The following is a 15,134-nucleotide window of genomic DNA, read 5'->3' on the forward strand; positions in this document are numbered from 1 at the left end:
CTGATATACGGGGTGGGCTAGCCCTGTGCTGGGTGTCCCCCCGCATGTCAGTGTGCCCCGCATGTCAGTGTGCCTGATCGTAGCTGTGCTAAATTTAGCACAGCTACGATCAACTCTGAATCACCCCCAATGTTGCATATTGTTAACCTGGGGCACTAGTATAATATGAACTTGGTGAACTGTGTGGTATAATGTGGACTAGGGACCTAGTATGGGGCATAACATAAACTATGGCACCACTGTCATTCAGAAAATTAACTAGAGCACTCCAATGGGCATAACATGAACTAGAGCACCACTATGGGCATAACATGAACTAGAGCACCACTATGGGCATAACATGAACTAGAGCACCACTATGGGGCATAAAGTGAACCAGGGCACTACTGTGGGGTATAAAATTAACCAGGGCAATGCTGTGAGGCATAAAATGAACCAGAGCACAGCTATGGGGCATACAATGAACCAGGGCAGTGCTATTGGGCATAAAATGAGCTAGGACACTACTATGAAGCATAAAATGAACTAGGACACTACTATGGGTCATACAATTAACTAGGGCACTATTATGGGGCATAAAATAAACTAAGGCACTACCGGGGAACATAAAATGAGCAACTGCTGTGGAGAGACGTCTCTCTAGAAGGGGGAAGGGGACCTTTCAAAATGTTGGAATGGGGCCCACAAAGTTTTGGCTACACCCCTGTGTCAGGGACTACATTTGCTATAATTGCAGGACTTAAGTTAGTGCCAGTATTCCTATCCCTGATGCAAGGAAATTCAACTAGCCAGCAGAAATGTTCTGATCACTGATCACGATTCAACTGAATGTGATGTGCCGTTCCGTTATTGCAGATTGCTTTCATCCATATCACAAGAAGGAGTGCAGGAAAACATGCGATGTTGGGGGGTATTATTACTGGCTGATGCATAGTGGCACATCACCAGTAATCCCCTCAAAGGGTTTGAATAGGCCAAAGTATAAAATAAGAGTTTGCCTGGCAATGATATATAGTGCATATCTGAATTAATAAAGTACTGTTTGCTCTGTCTGCAGTAAGACCCAAACAATGGTGGCAGTGGCAGTGGTGGTCTCCATATTTGTTCTGCTTAGCTTCACACTCCTGGTTCTTCTGTACTGGAGAGGACTGAAAATCCGAAAGAAGCGAGCCATGAGGCGCTATCTGGAGAGGGGAGAGGTAAGTGCCATGGGCTGATTCAAAAGTAACAGTCATCTTTTCTTTATGTACCTGCTTTGTCACAGATCTGAAATCTGTAATTGGAGATTTAGAAATGATATTTGTATGTCCCAGATTCTGGACATAGCAGGCACCTGTAATGGCTAGACAAAGCCTGGGTTTCATTCTGTGATTTGCTGCTTGCTACCACTAGGGCATGCTTATTGGCTGGGGATTAGGGGGCTAACAGAGTGATTTAGGCAGAGGGAGGAACGGCTGGAGTGGATGTAATAGGTTGCACTGTATGGAAATTATTTATTGAAGCGTCATCTTGTTACCCTTTCTCAGTGCAATGATATGCTGGACCCATCAGAAAAGGCCAACACTGTGCAGGCTCGAATATTCAAAAGCACTGAGCTGAAGATTCTGAAGATTTTGGGCTCTGGGGTGTTCGGCACAGTGCACAAGGTATAACGTCTTTCACAGAAATATTATCTCATCTAATTGCGCCATTGTATATTCCTCCTTCTCTCTTGGTCCTTACCATTCCTGATTTCTTCTGTACAGGGTGTTTGGATTCCAGAAGGAGATTCAGTTAAGATTCCAGTCAGCATCAAAGTGATACAAGACCGCAACGGTTGCCAGACTTTCCATTCTGTAACTGATGTGAGTCTATAGAAAGGATGCAGTTATTAATACGGGTGTAAAGCATTGTGTTACTATGGTCTATATGTTAAGCTGCTCCTACTTAATATACTGTATGGGGAACAATAGATTGCAGAAGTGACATACGGAGCATGAAGAAGAAGTTGGGTACGGTCTCCCGGCAGTCAGGGTGCTGACGGTCAAAATCCCAACACATTTTGTAAAGTAGGCTAACCCTACCCCTTACCCTCCCCGTAATCCTCCCTATCCAAAGCCTTACCCTAACTCCCCCCCCCCCCCCCCACGCAGCCTAATACTAGCCCTCCCCCTAGTGCCTAACCCTCCCGTCCCATAGCCTAATCTTAACAATCCCCTCCTGCAGCCTAACCCTAACCCTGCCCTCCCACAGCCTAACCCTAACCTTCCCCTTCATATTTACATTTGAGATTGTGACTGTCGGGATTCTGGTGTCAGGATTCTGAGCGGTGTCAAGCTTCCGATGAGGGTCCCTGAAGACGTATATGTATTTGTGATGAGTTTACTATTTTTTTTTTAGAGTTCTTGTTTCTGTTACGTTTTAAAGTACCAACCATCCAGTTCCTGTCATTTTTCAAACACAGCCTCTAACATGGCAGTTAGGAGCTGATTGGCTGGTACTTTATCTCCGTCCATTTTAGCTCTCTCCAAGGCTTAGTACATCTCCCCCAAAGTACCAGCAGATCAGCTCTTAACTACCATGTTACAGGCTGTGTTTGAGAAATGACAGGAGCCGATTGGTTGGTGCTTTATCTCTCTCCGTTTTATCACTCTCCAGGCTTCGTACATCTGCCACTTTGTGTTTGGAGTCCTTGCTTCACATGTATTCAATGAAGACGTTCTACCTGCTTGTGCCACATGCCTACTGTTTGATGTTCTCTATATTATATATATATATATATATATATACCAGAAGAACAGGCGGCACACCAGAGACTTTGTTAGCAGTGTTTCTTTTTAATGAAGACGCATCCTACAATTGTTTCGGGCCAATGCCCGTCATCAGGGATGTTCTTCTGGTGGTTATTGGATCCTGTATCCTAAGGAGGGCACCGGAGCAGATGATATGATAGCAAGGGGAGTGCCGGCTATGTTGCTGTTTTATATATATATATATATATATATATATATATATATATATATATATATATATATAATTAAAGATCAAAGCATAAAACTATACAAACTGCCTCAGACAAGCAAAACCTAGTTATTGGTTCCTTTCACGATTTACAGTTATGACTTTCTGTCTTCATAGCAAATGCTGGCAATGGGGAGCCTGGACCATCCCTGTATTGTGCGATTACTGGGTATTTGCCCAGGGACACAGTTGCAACTGGTCACACAGCTTCTGCCAATGGGCTCGTTACTCCAACATGTTCGCCAGAACAAGAACAGTGGTGCCATTTGCCCCCAAATGCTGCTTAACTGGTGTGTGCAGATTGCCAAGGTGAGTCTGTATATGGAACAGCTATGCACAGGTGTAATGTGTATTTCTACACCTATATAACCTGTAACCCGTGTAGTCCTCTATGTTTATGACCTTCTGTAATACTTTCTACAGGGCATGTATTATTTGGAGGAACATCGCATGGTTCACAGAAACCTCTCTGCTCGCAACATCCTCATGAAATCTATCAATCACGTGCAAGTGTCAGACTTTGGTGTGGCAGATCTTCTGTACCCAGATGACAAGAAGTATTGCTACAATGAGATCAAGGTGGCGTTCTACATTCTTACATTCCAAAATATAGTGTGCTACCAATCTGGTTTTGCCTTGTATATGATAGCCGCATACGACCATTCTCTGCTGACATCCCGCACTTCTGGCAAACTCTGACCCTATTACATATAACCCCATGACTTAAATTGGGCACAGATAGAACATTAGTAGAGATATAGAATACATACATTCTTTATCATAAAACGACTAGAATATATATTGTTTCATTTATTGATGTACTTTACATTATTGTACATAGAAAAGGACTACGTTTTTACCTGGGCTGACTTTAGGTGTTCCTAATATGTATAGTAGTTGGTGAGTTATTGAGACAGAAGTGATATATTTACCTTGGGCATTACTTTTCAATTTTTCTACCAATATAATTTACAGTAATTAACACTGGTCCATTGTAACCTATATTCTAGAGCACAGGTTCTCAGACTCGGTCCTCAGGACCCCACACGGTTTCATGTTTTGCAGGTCACCTGTAGAGTTTTAAAATGTGACAGTTGGTAAAACACAGTGCACCTGCTGGGTGACATGGAAAATATGAACCGTGTGGGGTCCTGAGTACCGAGTTTGAGAACTACTGTTCTAGAGTATGTATGAAATGATCACTCCATATTCTTCTGTCCTACACTATCATCTCTCTTAGGGATGAAGGTACTAAAGTGCGGGTTTGCAGAAGTGGAGATGTTGCCCATGGCAACCAATCAGATTCTATCTATTATCTTTTAGAAGGTGCTAGATAAATGATATGTTGAATCTGATTGGTTGCTATTGGCTTCTGTAAACCCGGAGTTTAGTAAATATAGCCCTTAATATCTCAGCAAAGAAGTGCTCTCTAGGACCCTGTGTTTGGGTAAATATGTTCTCTCTTGGTAATGTCACTGGCCTTGTCTTGTTACTTTGTTATGTTGTGACTTTAGAAATACAGTATGTCATCTCTTTGTGATATGAAAAACTGATAATCAATAATAATTGTTTATAATGATAATAATTTGTTCAGAGATCTACCATGTTTATTTTTATAAAGTGCTTACATTTTTATTAATGCACTTTTTCCTCTCTGACTATACACAGACCCCTATTAAATGGATGGCCCTGGAAAGTATACACTTTGGCAAATATACACATCAAAGTGATGTATGGAGCTATGGTAAGCGTGATGGCTCATAGTGTTACATTTCACTACAGCTTTAACTAGCGCATTCACTTCTTCCTTTCAGTTTTCCAAAGCCTAAAATTGTGATAGGACTTTGACTCCACACTAGCAATAACCTCTATTGTTGCAATCAGGTGTGACCTTGTGGGAAATGATGACGTTTGGAGAAGAGCCGTATCCTGACATCCGTCTATCTGAAGTGCCAGACCTCCTTGAGAAAGGAGAGCGACTCTCCCAGCCTCCAATCTGTACCATTGATGTCTATATGGTCATGGTGAAATGTGAGTCCTTAGTCTCCTTCCTCAGCTATTGTCCCCGTGTCTCTCTTTAGTTTCCTTACAAATGTAGCTGAACTCTGGCATTTGCTTGCTCTCATGCACCATTCTTAGGTTGGATGATCGATGAGAATGTTCGGCCTACATTCAAGGAGCTGGGCAATGAGTTTACCCGCATGGCCCGAGACCCTCCTCGCTACCTGGTCGTAAAAGTAAGATGTGCTTCCTTTATGTACTACATACTGTATATAACTTCTAGAATAAGCAGTCTTTCATTACACTACTCCAAGCACTTTTAATTTTATTATGTTTACCACAAAATAATGAAGCAAAAAAAAAAAATATTTATCAATTGGTTCATTGACAATTAGAATTACAACAATCTCGCCTATATCACCTACGTTAGGAACACTTTTAGACTGATTTACTGCATGCAGCCTTGTGCTGTTATCTGTAACAACCAATCAGATTGTAGCAGTTACTATCCAAAGCAATCTTCAAGTTCCCTTTGGCTACAGTACCTGGTGCATTTATAAATAAGCTGTTTATTATTACAACAACTTACAATGTTGCTTTACCCAAAGTGTTTCTCACATGCATTTATTCCTGCTTATTTACATTCACAATACATATTTGGTTATCTGCATAAACTATAGTTAAAGCTTGTACAGTGTAAATAAATGTGCAGGACGATGCATCAGAGCACCATTCTTAATGTACAATACCTATACCAGCTGTACTTGTACAGGACACTGACAGGAGATGTGCGCAGAGACTGGGAGAATGGCTTTGCTGCCCCCTATGGTTAGCGTTCCTCCCTACATTTCAGATTCAACAATACATTCAATCCTAATGGGACGCCCAAATGTCAGCCATGTCCACATAATATCAATGAATGTGAGATAGAGCCACACATTTGATATGAAATAATGTCAAAATGGGCTAATATTTGTTATATTGTAAAGAAAATAAAAGTGTGATGTGCCCCCGCCCCCCTTCCCTGAACTGCACGATAGGTCAGATCTGCATATTAGGAATTACTGTGAGGTATTTACTGTTCTTTCTTTCTTGTACAGCGGGAGAGTGATGCCCTTCAGTCACCACTTCCTGGAGAACCTCCACAATTGTGTGAGAAAGTAGTGGAGGACACAGATACTGATTTAGACACAGAAGATGACAGTATAGGTCCACAGCCCAAAACGCCCAACACTGTCTACGCATCACGCCAGAGAATAGACTATTCCAGGGTGAGTGTTTTCCAGGTTATATTGAATGGCCACAAACCAACTGACCCCGAATCATTTTTGACTGAGAAATGGGCTCATGAAGCATCAAAACATCAGAGTCCGAGCTAAGGGAAAATACAGATATGGAAACTGATATTGTGGATGAAGCTTTTTTTTAATCCTCCTGAACAGTAAAATAGATAATAAGGAAGGACTTTAATGAAATGCAGATGTGGTTATGAGAACTGTACATTAAGCTTCTGAACAAAGGGCCTAATTCAGAGATAAAAGTAAACCCAATGTTTACGTACATCTCTGATGTCTTTAGATATGCGCGGAAGACATACACCACAGTAGATCGGGGTGCGATGTTGCTCGCAGTGCCCCAAGCGCTGCAGCATGATTGACATGTTACTGATGTTTGGGGGTGGCAACAGGGTTGCGATAGGCAGCCTACAGAAAGCGGGAGTGTCTTGGCCCCATTTTCTGGGCTTGCTGAAGCCAGTGGATGCAGCTTCACTGGCTTCAGTAGAGTTAATTTTCCGGACAAACATAGTAACTTGAGGGTTACTCAGATGCAAATGATCCGATGCAGCGTCCTTGGATCAGTGAAGCTGGCAGGTTGCGTCTTTTTACATATTTTATTGTTGCATCCTGCGGCATTAGCCTATTATCGCACAGCCGCTCTGTGCAAAGACGAAGTAACTGTGTGATCCGCATTCGCCATGAATCAGGCCAAAAACCAAGTTACCTCTCTATCTCCTTGTTAATACCCAGTCTTGTTATATTTGAGTGCCTGTTCCCAAATTTAAAGTGCTATAGAGCATGCTGGTGTTATATAGTCAAATATAGCACAGATCTGGCAAAGCTCATTGTAAAATATAGCACAAGTCCAACCTGGGAAAGCGGATTGTACTGAAGGACGCACCGCCAAGTTTACCAGGTCAGCTCCCGATATGCTTATTTAAATACCAGCCACTCAAATGCACTATTTGGACTGAGACAATTCCTTAAGTATAGTAGCAACTTGTAGAAAAAATATAGTTAGAGGAATTGTGTTCTAGGTATTATTAATGAAATTCCACTCCAGCACTGTGCACTATACACTCCTATACTCCCTTGGAGGTAAAAAAAATACACCTGAATAGTCACCACTATAATCCGCAGTAACATTTTGGTGATGACCATAAAAATGCTTAAGTGTTTAAATTCATCTTTCTGTATTTCAGAGTCAGAGTGTGCAGAGTTCTCATGCTGGGTATCTCCCTATGAACCAGAGCAGTGGCAGCATCACTAGAAAGGTAACCAGATCATTCTGGAAGGCTGTCAGCATAGCCTAATTTCTACATGCGTACAGTATGTTTTGAAAAGCTTTCTAATGCATTGCAGAATGGAATAGTTATTGGTAGCACTCAAGGGATTGTGGCATATTCCTATACTAAATACAGACAGCTTATCCAAGAAACACTTGAAGATAACTTATACTAGAGCTGAGATGATGAGATATAGGAAGGTAATGCTCTGCAGTGCATTGCTTTAACAGGTGCCCACATCTGACTAGCACACCTTTACCCTCTGCTGGATACACTGCATTGTACATTTTGCATCTATGAGAAATGTCAGTAATTTGAGCCCTAGTGTGTTTTTATATTTTTTTACACCCCATAACATAATGCCAACATATTGGAATATTTATTCGTTCACAATCTAATTTTATTATCAAAGGCATGCACATTGCATCCACAAGACCAATTCAGTCAAAATCCAGTAAACCTAACATTGTTTCTTTTGCATTCTGGGAGAAATTCATAGCAAATCCATGTGGACATGAAAAGAGCATGTAAAATCTGTGTCTAGAGGGCAGAGTCAGACAAAACACTATTGCTGTCATTTGCTTTCCATATCCCATTGAAATGACCATTTCCATAGCTGTAAGGTAATGATGGATGCCCTATCATCGCATGTTGGTGTGCAGTGTAAGAGTGATTCTTTTCCTTCTCTCACAGGGTACATTGCATCGGGCTGAGCCAAGTCCTAGGCGTGTAACCAGGAGAAGGGAGGATTCTTTAGGCCGCACAGTGTCGGAATCATCTGAGGGCTGCTGTACTTCATCTGACATGGAGACAGGGGAGGAAATGTCATATGGAGGTGGCAGCCTGAGTCTTAGCCCTCGCTCACGCTTAGACAGTGCCTATCGCTCCCAGAGGGAGAGTCTCCTTGCAGGGACCCCAGATGCGGACTGCGAGTACATTATGCCAGAACTTAGCCAGGGAGGTATGTATACATCTGTTCTTTGCCAAACCCAGCTTTAACTATGATTGAGAATTAAGGAATGTCTGTCTTTAATGTTACATGAAATGAGACAGTTCATGCGTATAAAAAGATCATTTACTGATTTGTGAGTTTTTTACTTTGTAGAGCCTTAAATTATGGCATGGCTCTGTGAAGTCAGAAGATGACTTTATTTGTTTCTCTGTAAATAGTAATCTGTCAACAGGAAACCAGATAAAGACTAAACACAGTTAATGAAGAACAACTCAAAACCAGTATTCATGTTGACAAGGATTTTCAGTTTCGTTTTAGTCTTAGTTACTTAAAATTGTAGTTGGTTTAAAGTCACAGTTTATTCTTAAACTTTTACTTCGATTTAGCCAAGATTTAGTCAGTGGATCTCAGTTTTCATTTTAGATTCATTTCAGTGAATGTTTTAGTCATAACTTTTGCAAACAGTTTAATGATACTGAGAAGTTGAGAAGTTTGTATACCTTTAACTATGTGTTAATCTAGGCCAGGCATGTCAAACTCATGGTCATCCAGCTGTTGTGAAACTACAAGTCCCAGCATGCTTTACCAGCTGATCAGTGGAAGTTTTGCTGGCAAAGCATGCTGGGACTTGTAGTTTCACAACAGCTGTAGAGCCACGGGTCTGACATGCCTGATCTAGGCTCAGTAGGCTGAGAATGTGTTACATACTGAGTCTGACTTACCGTAGTACTCCCATATATCATATACAATGCTTGAGATTGTTAGAACAAACAAGTGCAATACACAATCCTATTTCCTTCACAGTGGTCATATTTATTTTCTGCAAGTATCTAGAACACATAATTGTTCTTTAAATATTTAAAACCCTACTTCCAGTGTTAGCTTTGACAAGGATTTTAAATATAGTTTTAGTCTTAGTCACTTTTTTTTTTGCTTTGTTTTAGTTAAGATTTAGTCATTGGATCTCAGTTTCATTTTAGTCTCATTTTAGTCTCATTTTAGTGTTGAAATAAACTGTAGTCGATGAATGAATACTTTTAATCAAAATTTTCACTGACAAAATTAACACTGCTCAAAACTAATCTTTACTTGGTAGTTACTGACCCCAGCAACTGAATCATTGCCCAAACTTAAAATACATTAGAGGGTAGATGTAAAGTGTGTGCTCATGGCACAACTGCTGATCCTTTTTCTTTCAGTTCTCCATTCATAGAGTTAAGGCAGAAACTGGGGCTTATTCACAGTTAGCCAAATCTATGCGGCCACACCATATCCATCCACTTGTGAATGTAGCTGTCTTCACTAGCAGGGCGTGTTTGCACCATCTATATCCTTGTGCTCTAAGATGCAGGGCATGGCAACTCTAAAGCTAACATTTGACTGGTTTAATAAGACGTCCTCTAACAGCATACAGCTTCCAACATTTATGTAAAATCAGAAAATTGGAGATAGCACATGGGCAGTCTGTGCCTATTATTTAGCTCTGACTTGTTAGGCCAGGGATGACCAGCTTAACATATATTGTATTATGAATTGTAAATCTTTTCTTAAATTCAGGTCTATTGCTAGTAACTACCAATCAGGAGACAAATCAAATGATCCAAACACATAATAAAAATTATTTTCCTTATTTTAGGGTAGAGATGTACTAAGCTGTGGAGAGAGATACTGCGGCAGATGTACTAAGCTTTGGAGAGATAAAGTGGATGAAGATAAGTACCAGCCAACCAGCTCCTAGCTGTAATATTTCAAACACAGCCTGTAACATAGCAGTTAGGAGCTGATTGGCTGGCACTTTATTTCTGTCCACTTTATCTCTCTCCAAGGCTTCGTACATATGGGTCTAAATCTCTCTGCACATTATCTCTCTCAAAAGCTTAGTACATCTTCCCCTTGGTGCATTTAAAAAGTTTAGCTACTCACTCCAGAGAAACGTAGAATAACTCACTCCATCCACAAATCCTAAAGTCACATCTTTTCACATTCCGTTACAGACCTATCACAGGATGGTACCTTGAGATCCCATGGATCCAGATCTGTGACCCCGTGCTTGCCCAATGCTGGTGAAGAGGATGATGATGATGAGGAGTATGAGTACATGAACAGGAAAAGACAGCTCTCAGAGAGTCTGGAGTATGAGTACATGGATATCCGAGGGACAAGGAATTCGAACAGTGAACGTGCAACATCTACGCACGAGGGCAATAAGGACAGTGATTATGAATATGGGAACAAGGAGGAGTATGAGTATATGAATGAAAAGGGGGAGAGCAACCACAGCCAAGAGCTGGAGGAAGAGGACACAGAGTACACGTACATGAACCGAAGTGGTAAAATGAGAAAAGACAGCACATCAGGTGACAAACAAGGTTACGAGGACATGAACTTAATTGTCAGCCGGCCAAAGTCCTCAGACAAACCCCCAGTAATCCCACAGACATGCCACAGAGAGGCACTACAGAAAGGATTCATTCAGCCTCTACGAGAACTGGAGGTAAAAGACTGTGCATTTGATAATCCAGATTACTGGCACAGTCGTCTGTTTGTCAAGAGTGACCTGCAACGGACATAATAAATCCAGATGCAATAAATCTGCAGGACAATCTCTCTCCTCCACCACTTCTGTAGTCCTATGCAGGACACAAGTTATGATTTCGGAGGTTTTCGATGGAAGGAACCACTCAAGGAGCCATATGGTATTACCCGTAGTGCCTTACTGGTATCAGTTTCTGTGAGTGGCATGGACATATTGTATATACTTGGCACTGCAGAGAGAGTGGTCTTGGATCAGGATTTTCCTAAGTATGGACCAGTCATAAAGATTATTCTATGGGGAATTCATAGTGACTACTTATTACAACGGCATTCCCTTTTTCAGTCAGCACTCCAACATCATTTTAGTAGTACATGTGAATCTATTCATACAACTTATAAACACGGTTGTGTGAAAAATAGCATTTCATTATTCCATACATATGAAGCGTAATCTATATGCCCATAGTGTGTCCTATTATATAGGTTCATATAGCACAGTTTTTTAAATAACAGACCACGAGTTGCCACATACGGTAAGATTTTTGTATACATTTGGGCATTTTATTGAAAGTGTAAAGTTAGAGATGCATACAGAACAATCATTGTCATATTATGAATATTCTCCACTTGTTGGCAGATCTGTCCTGCTCTTTTGTATGTTTTGTAAGTCAGACAGAAATCTTATGCAAGAGGGTATTATTACATTTTCATAGTGCCGTTAGTGGGCAGAGAAAACAGTCACTAAAGACCAGAAAGCAGTACTGACATATACACACGGAGTATATTCACAAAACAATTGTAGCATCACATACTTTTAAACTACGTATCACAGGGCTCCAACATACGCTGAATATTATCTAGCCACGGCGGACCTTCAGCCTTGGAAGTGTCCCGAAGATTGTTCATAGCACTTAGTCTTGGGGTATTCAATTTGAGTATATTTCATAGAAAAGTCATGTGAAAATACACTGTTAGCTATTATACTGCACTGCCATAGCTTGGGCTTTAATAATTAAAGAGATCTTAACAAGAGAGTAAGCTTGTCATTGAATATGTGCCATTGTTCTATATATTCACTGTCAGGTAACAGACATGATTGAAATGAAGCTGAAATATATTTACATACATACCATGGAAAAAGTCAGACATGTGATAGGACGGTGACAGCCTGAGACTGTGATCAACAAATACTCTGGACCTTTTATATTGTCTCATACGCTAACTCTTGCTGTTCATAATAAAACTGTTCCAGGAAAGCTGAAACATTACAGCTTATAGTCAAATGAAAGAAAGGTGATATGGATGTGAAACATTTGCAAAGCAATTCATTTAAAAGAATACCATTAAATGTTTCAGGATCACTTAGGAGAAAGTGACTAAAATGGTGTAATATATGTATTTTTGTTGGATTGCATAACTTTTCAAAATAAATCTGTTGTAATATAATTTTGAAACAAATTATTGAATCAAAGAAGGATGAACATGGACAGAGAGCAGGAGCTGCCCTGCCCAATTATTATTAATATTTTTTTTAAATATTTTTATAACGACAATGATTTATATATGATCTGTACATTAACTGATGACAACTTTCTAATAGTTCAGTTTGATTCTTGGCCAATACATGAACAAATAGGAAACTAATAAGTATGTTACAAGGGAAGGAGAAAACATATATTTTGGATTGTTCAGGTACCTGTGGTAGCAATATTACACTCACCATATTCATTCACGTATGTATTACAATTCCTCACTACACATAGACCTGAGAGAATTAAGGTTTGAAAAGGGTTGAGATTACCTAAAGGATAAAAAAAAAGGGGCAGACTAGATGGGCCAAGTGGTTCTTATCTGCCGTCACATTCTATGTTTCTATGTTTAAAAGGACCTTCTGGGTATTAGTGTGTCTGTGTGCACTATGGTCCAACCACAGTCACTTCCCTGCTCCTCAGGGGCATGGAAGTCCATAAGTTTAGTATTTGGACAGCCGGATCCGGGTTTGCACTATAAGATGACCATTCTTAGTACAGTCTGTTTTTTTTATTACTTTGGCAGTATGTAGAAGACCTATTCATTTAAGGACAATGTGGATATTCCACTGAGATGTATACGGCCTTGTACACGCAGGGATTAGGCATGTTCTTAATGCTTATTAAGCGTGCTCTGATACTGATAGTCGACAGATTGGACTGACCACTATCACTTTCAGCATTGCCTACAGCGTACAGGTAATTAATGAATGTGCTTCTGATGTCCCGTTAAAGCGAGAATAAATACAAAGTGTTGCCTACTCTTAACAATCATTTTTCTAACTCCTACTGTGTGTGTACAAACCTTTGTCGATGTTAGTTCTAAGCTTAGTAATACGTGACAAGTTTATATGAAATGTTGTTTGTTTTCTACCTAGTAAAATATGATTTGTTTTCACAAGGAAATTATTTACATATACTGTATATGTGTGTGTGTGTGTATATATATATATATATATATATATATATATATATATATATATATACACACACACTTAGGGGTGCTATTGGTTGCAAAATATCCTACATGCTATGGATTCCGCTGCAGTGTAATGGTACTGTATAGAATATAAATACCTTTGCGTGGCCTTAAAGTATACGTTACGCCTACATACAGTACAGGTGAATATTTTGTGGGCAGAGCCAACAGTCATACTTAAATTTGGTGTCACACTGGCGCTTTTAACACATGCTGGAGTGGGTATACTTTAAAGACATTACATGCAGCATATTCTTAGTGTATCAGCTTATGTAAGGCGAGGCATGGGATAAGCACTAGTGTTCAGAGCATCATTGTGATACCACCCAGAAAGTAACTAGGAACAGATATGGAGACTTCCTATGGGTTCTCGTGCTGCTTCCGCAATGTGCAGGTAGCAGTGCACTTTATGAGATGAATGCTTAATGCTTGCACCTCTGTGTTTCTACACTCTAACAGCAGTGTCACTTGCTATGTGTGTTTCCTCCTGTTTTGTACATTTTTGTGAATTGACCTTGTATGAACATTTCTATTCAGAGTCTATTTTTGTACATTATTTTTGTACTGTTCCAACACGCAATGAGAAGTGTGTGACAGGATGAATTTATCTTATAAAAGTGAATGTATAGGAGGGAATATGCTTGTAACTAGTTTTAGTCACCAGCTGTGAAACAATTTATGTGTAAAGTAATATGATCAAATAAAATGTCTTTTCTAGCAAATTAAATTTATGGTCTCCGTGAATTTGTATCCTTCACTGTCATTTTCTACACCGTTTGCAAATGTGCAGGTGCATATTAGTAGTATGGACCACTATCTTCCACCAAATGATTCTTCCATCAAATCACCTGACCAAAATACAAGACATTAGAGCTTGAAAGCCCAAATAACTAGGTATTTTATGGTTTGTGCATTACTAATGAATAGAGATGTGCGGCGGACACTTTTCGGGTTTTGTGTTTTGGATCTGGATCTCTGTTCGTGTTTTGGATCTGGATTGGTTTTGCCAAAACCACCCTTTCGGGTTTTGGTTTTGGATCTGGATTTTATTTTAAAACAAACAAACAAACAAACATAAAAACAGCTAAAATCACAAAATGTGGGGGTATTTTTGGTCCTACAATATTATTAACCTCAATAACATTAATTTCCACCCATTTCCAGTCTATTCTGAACACCTCACAATACTGTTTTTAGTCCAAAACGTTGCACCAAGGTCGCTGGCTGACTAAGCTAAGCGACACAAGTGGGCGGCACAAACACCTGGCCCATCTAGGAGTGGCACTGCAGTGGCAGACAGGATGGCAGTTTTAAAAATTAGGCCCCAAAGTGCAACTAATGCAGAGAAAAAAAGAGGCGCAAGATGGAATTGTATTGGGTCCTCCCACCCACCCTTATGTTGTTTAAACAGGACATGCACAGTTTAATAAACCCATCATTTCAGCGACAGGTAGTCACCATGGAAAAAGCTCACCAAGTTCTCCGAATCATAGCTAGCTACAAACATACCACCTCCTTCTTTGATGACTTTTCACTTTATGAGAAGAGGCAAGAGGAAGAGGACAGTGTCAAGAA

General features: G+C 40.1%; 1 protein-coding gene across 1 annotated transcript in view; it reads left to right on the forward strand.

The window, feature by feature from the left end:
- The window catches only part of ERBB3 (erb-b2 receptor tyrosine kinase 3), a 111,977-nt gene extending 97,691 nt beyond the window's left edge, over positions 1-14,286 (forward strand). Inside the window, exons 17-28 of the mRNA XM_063952626.1 lie at positions 1,058-1,199; positions 1,527-1,646; positions 1,746-1,844; positions 3,118-3,309; positions 3,424-3,579; positions 4,669-4,744; positions 4,885-5,031; positions 5,140-5,237; positions 6,102-6,272; positions 7,481-7,552; positions 8,258-8,525; positions 10,511-14,286. Coding sequence (XP_063808696.1) covers positions 1,058-1,199; positions 1,527-1,646; positions 1,746-1,844; positions 3,118-3,309; positions 3,424-3,579; positions 4,669-4,744; positions 4,885-5,031; positions 5,140-5,237; positions 6,102-6,272; positions 7,481-7,552; positions 8,258-8,525; positions 10,511-11,088 — 2,119 coding nt within the window. The 3' untranslated portion in view covers positions 11,089-14,286. The remainder of the gene's footprint in view (positions 1-1,057; positions 1,200-1,526; positions 1,647-1,745; positions 1,845-3,117; positions 3,310-3,423; positions 3,580-4,668; positions 4,745-4,884; positions 5,032-5,139; positions 5,238-6,101; positions 6,273-7,480; positions 7,553-8,257; positions 8,526-10,510) is intronic.
- The last annotated feature ends 848 nt before the right edge of the window (positions 14,287-15,134 follow it).

The sequence above is a fragment of the Pseudophryne corroboree genome, chromosome 2 (genome assembly GCF_028390025.1).
Source record: "Pseudophryne corroboree isolate aPseCor3 chromosome 2, aPseCor3.hap2, whole genome shotgun sequence".
Taxonomy (NCBI): Eukaryota; Metazoa; Chordata; class Amphibia; order Anura; family Myobatrachidae; genus Pseudophryne; species Pseudophryne corroboree.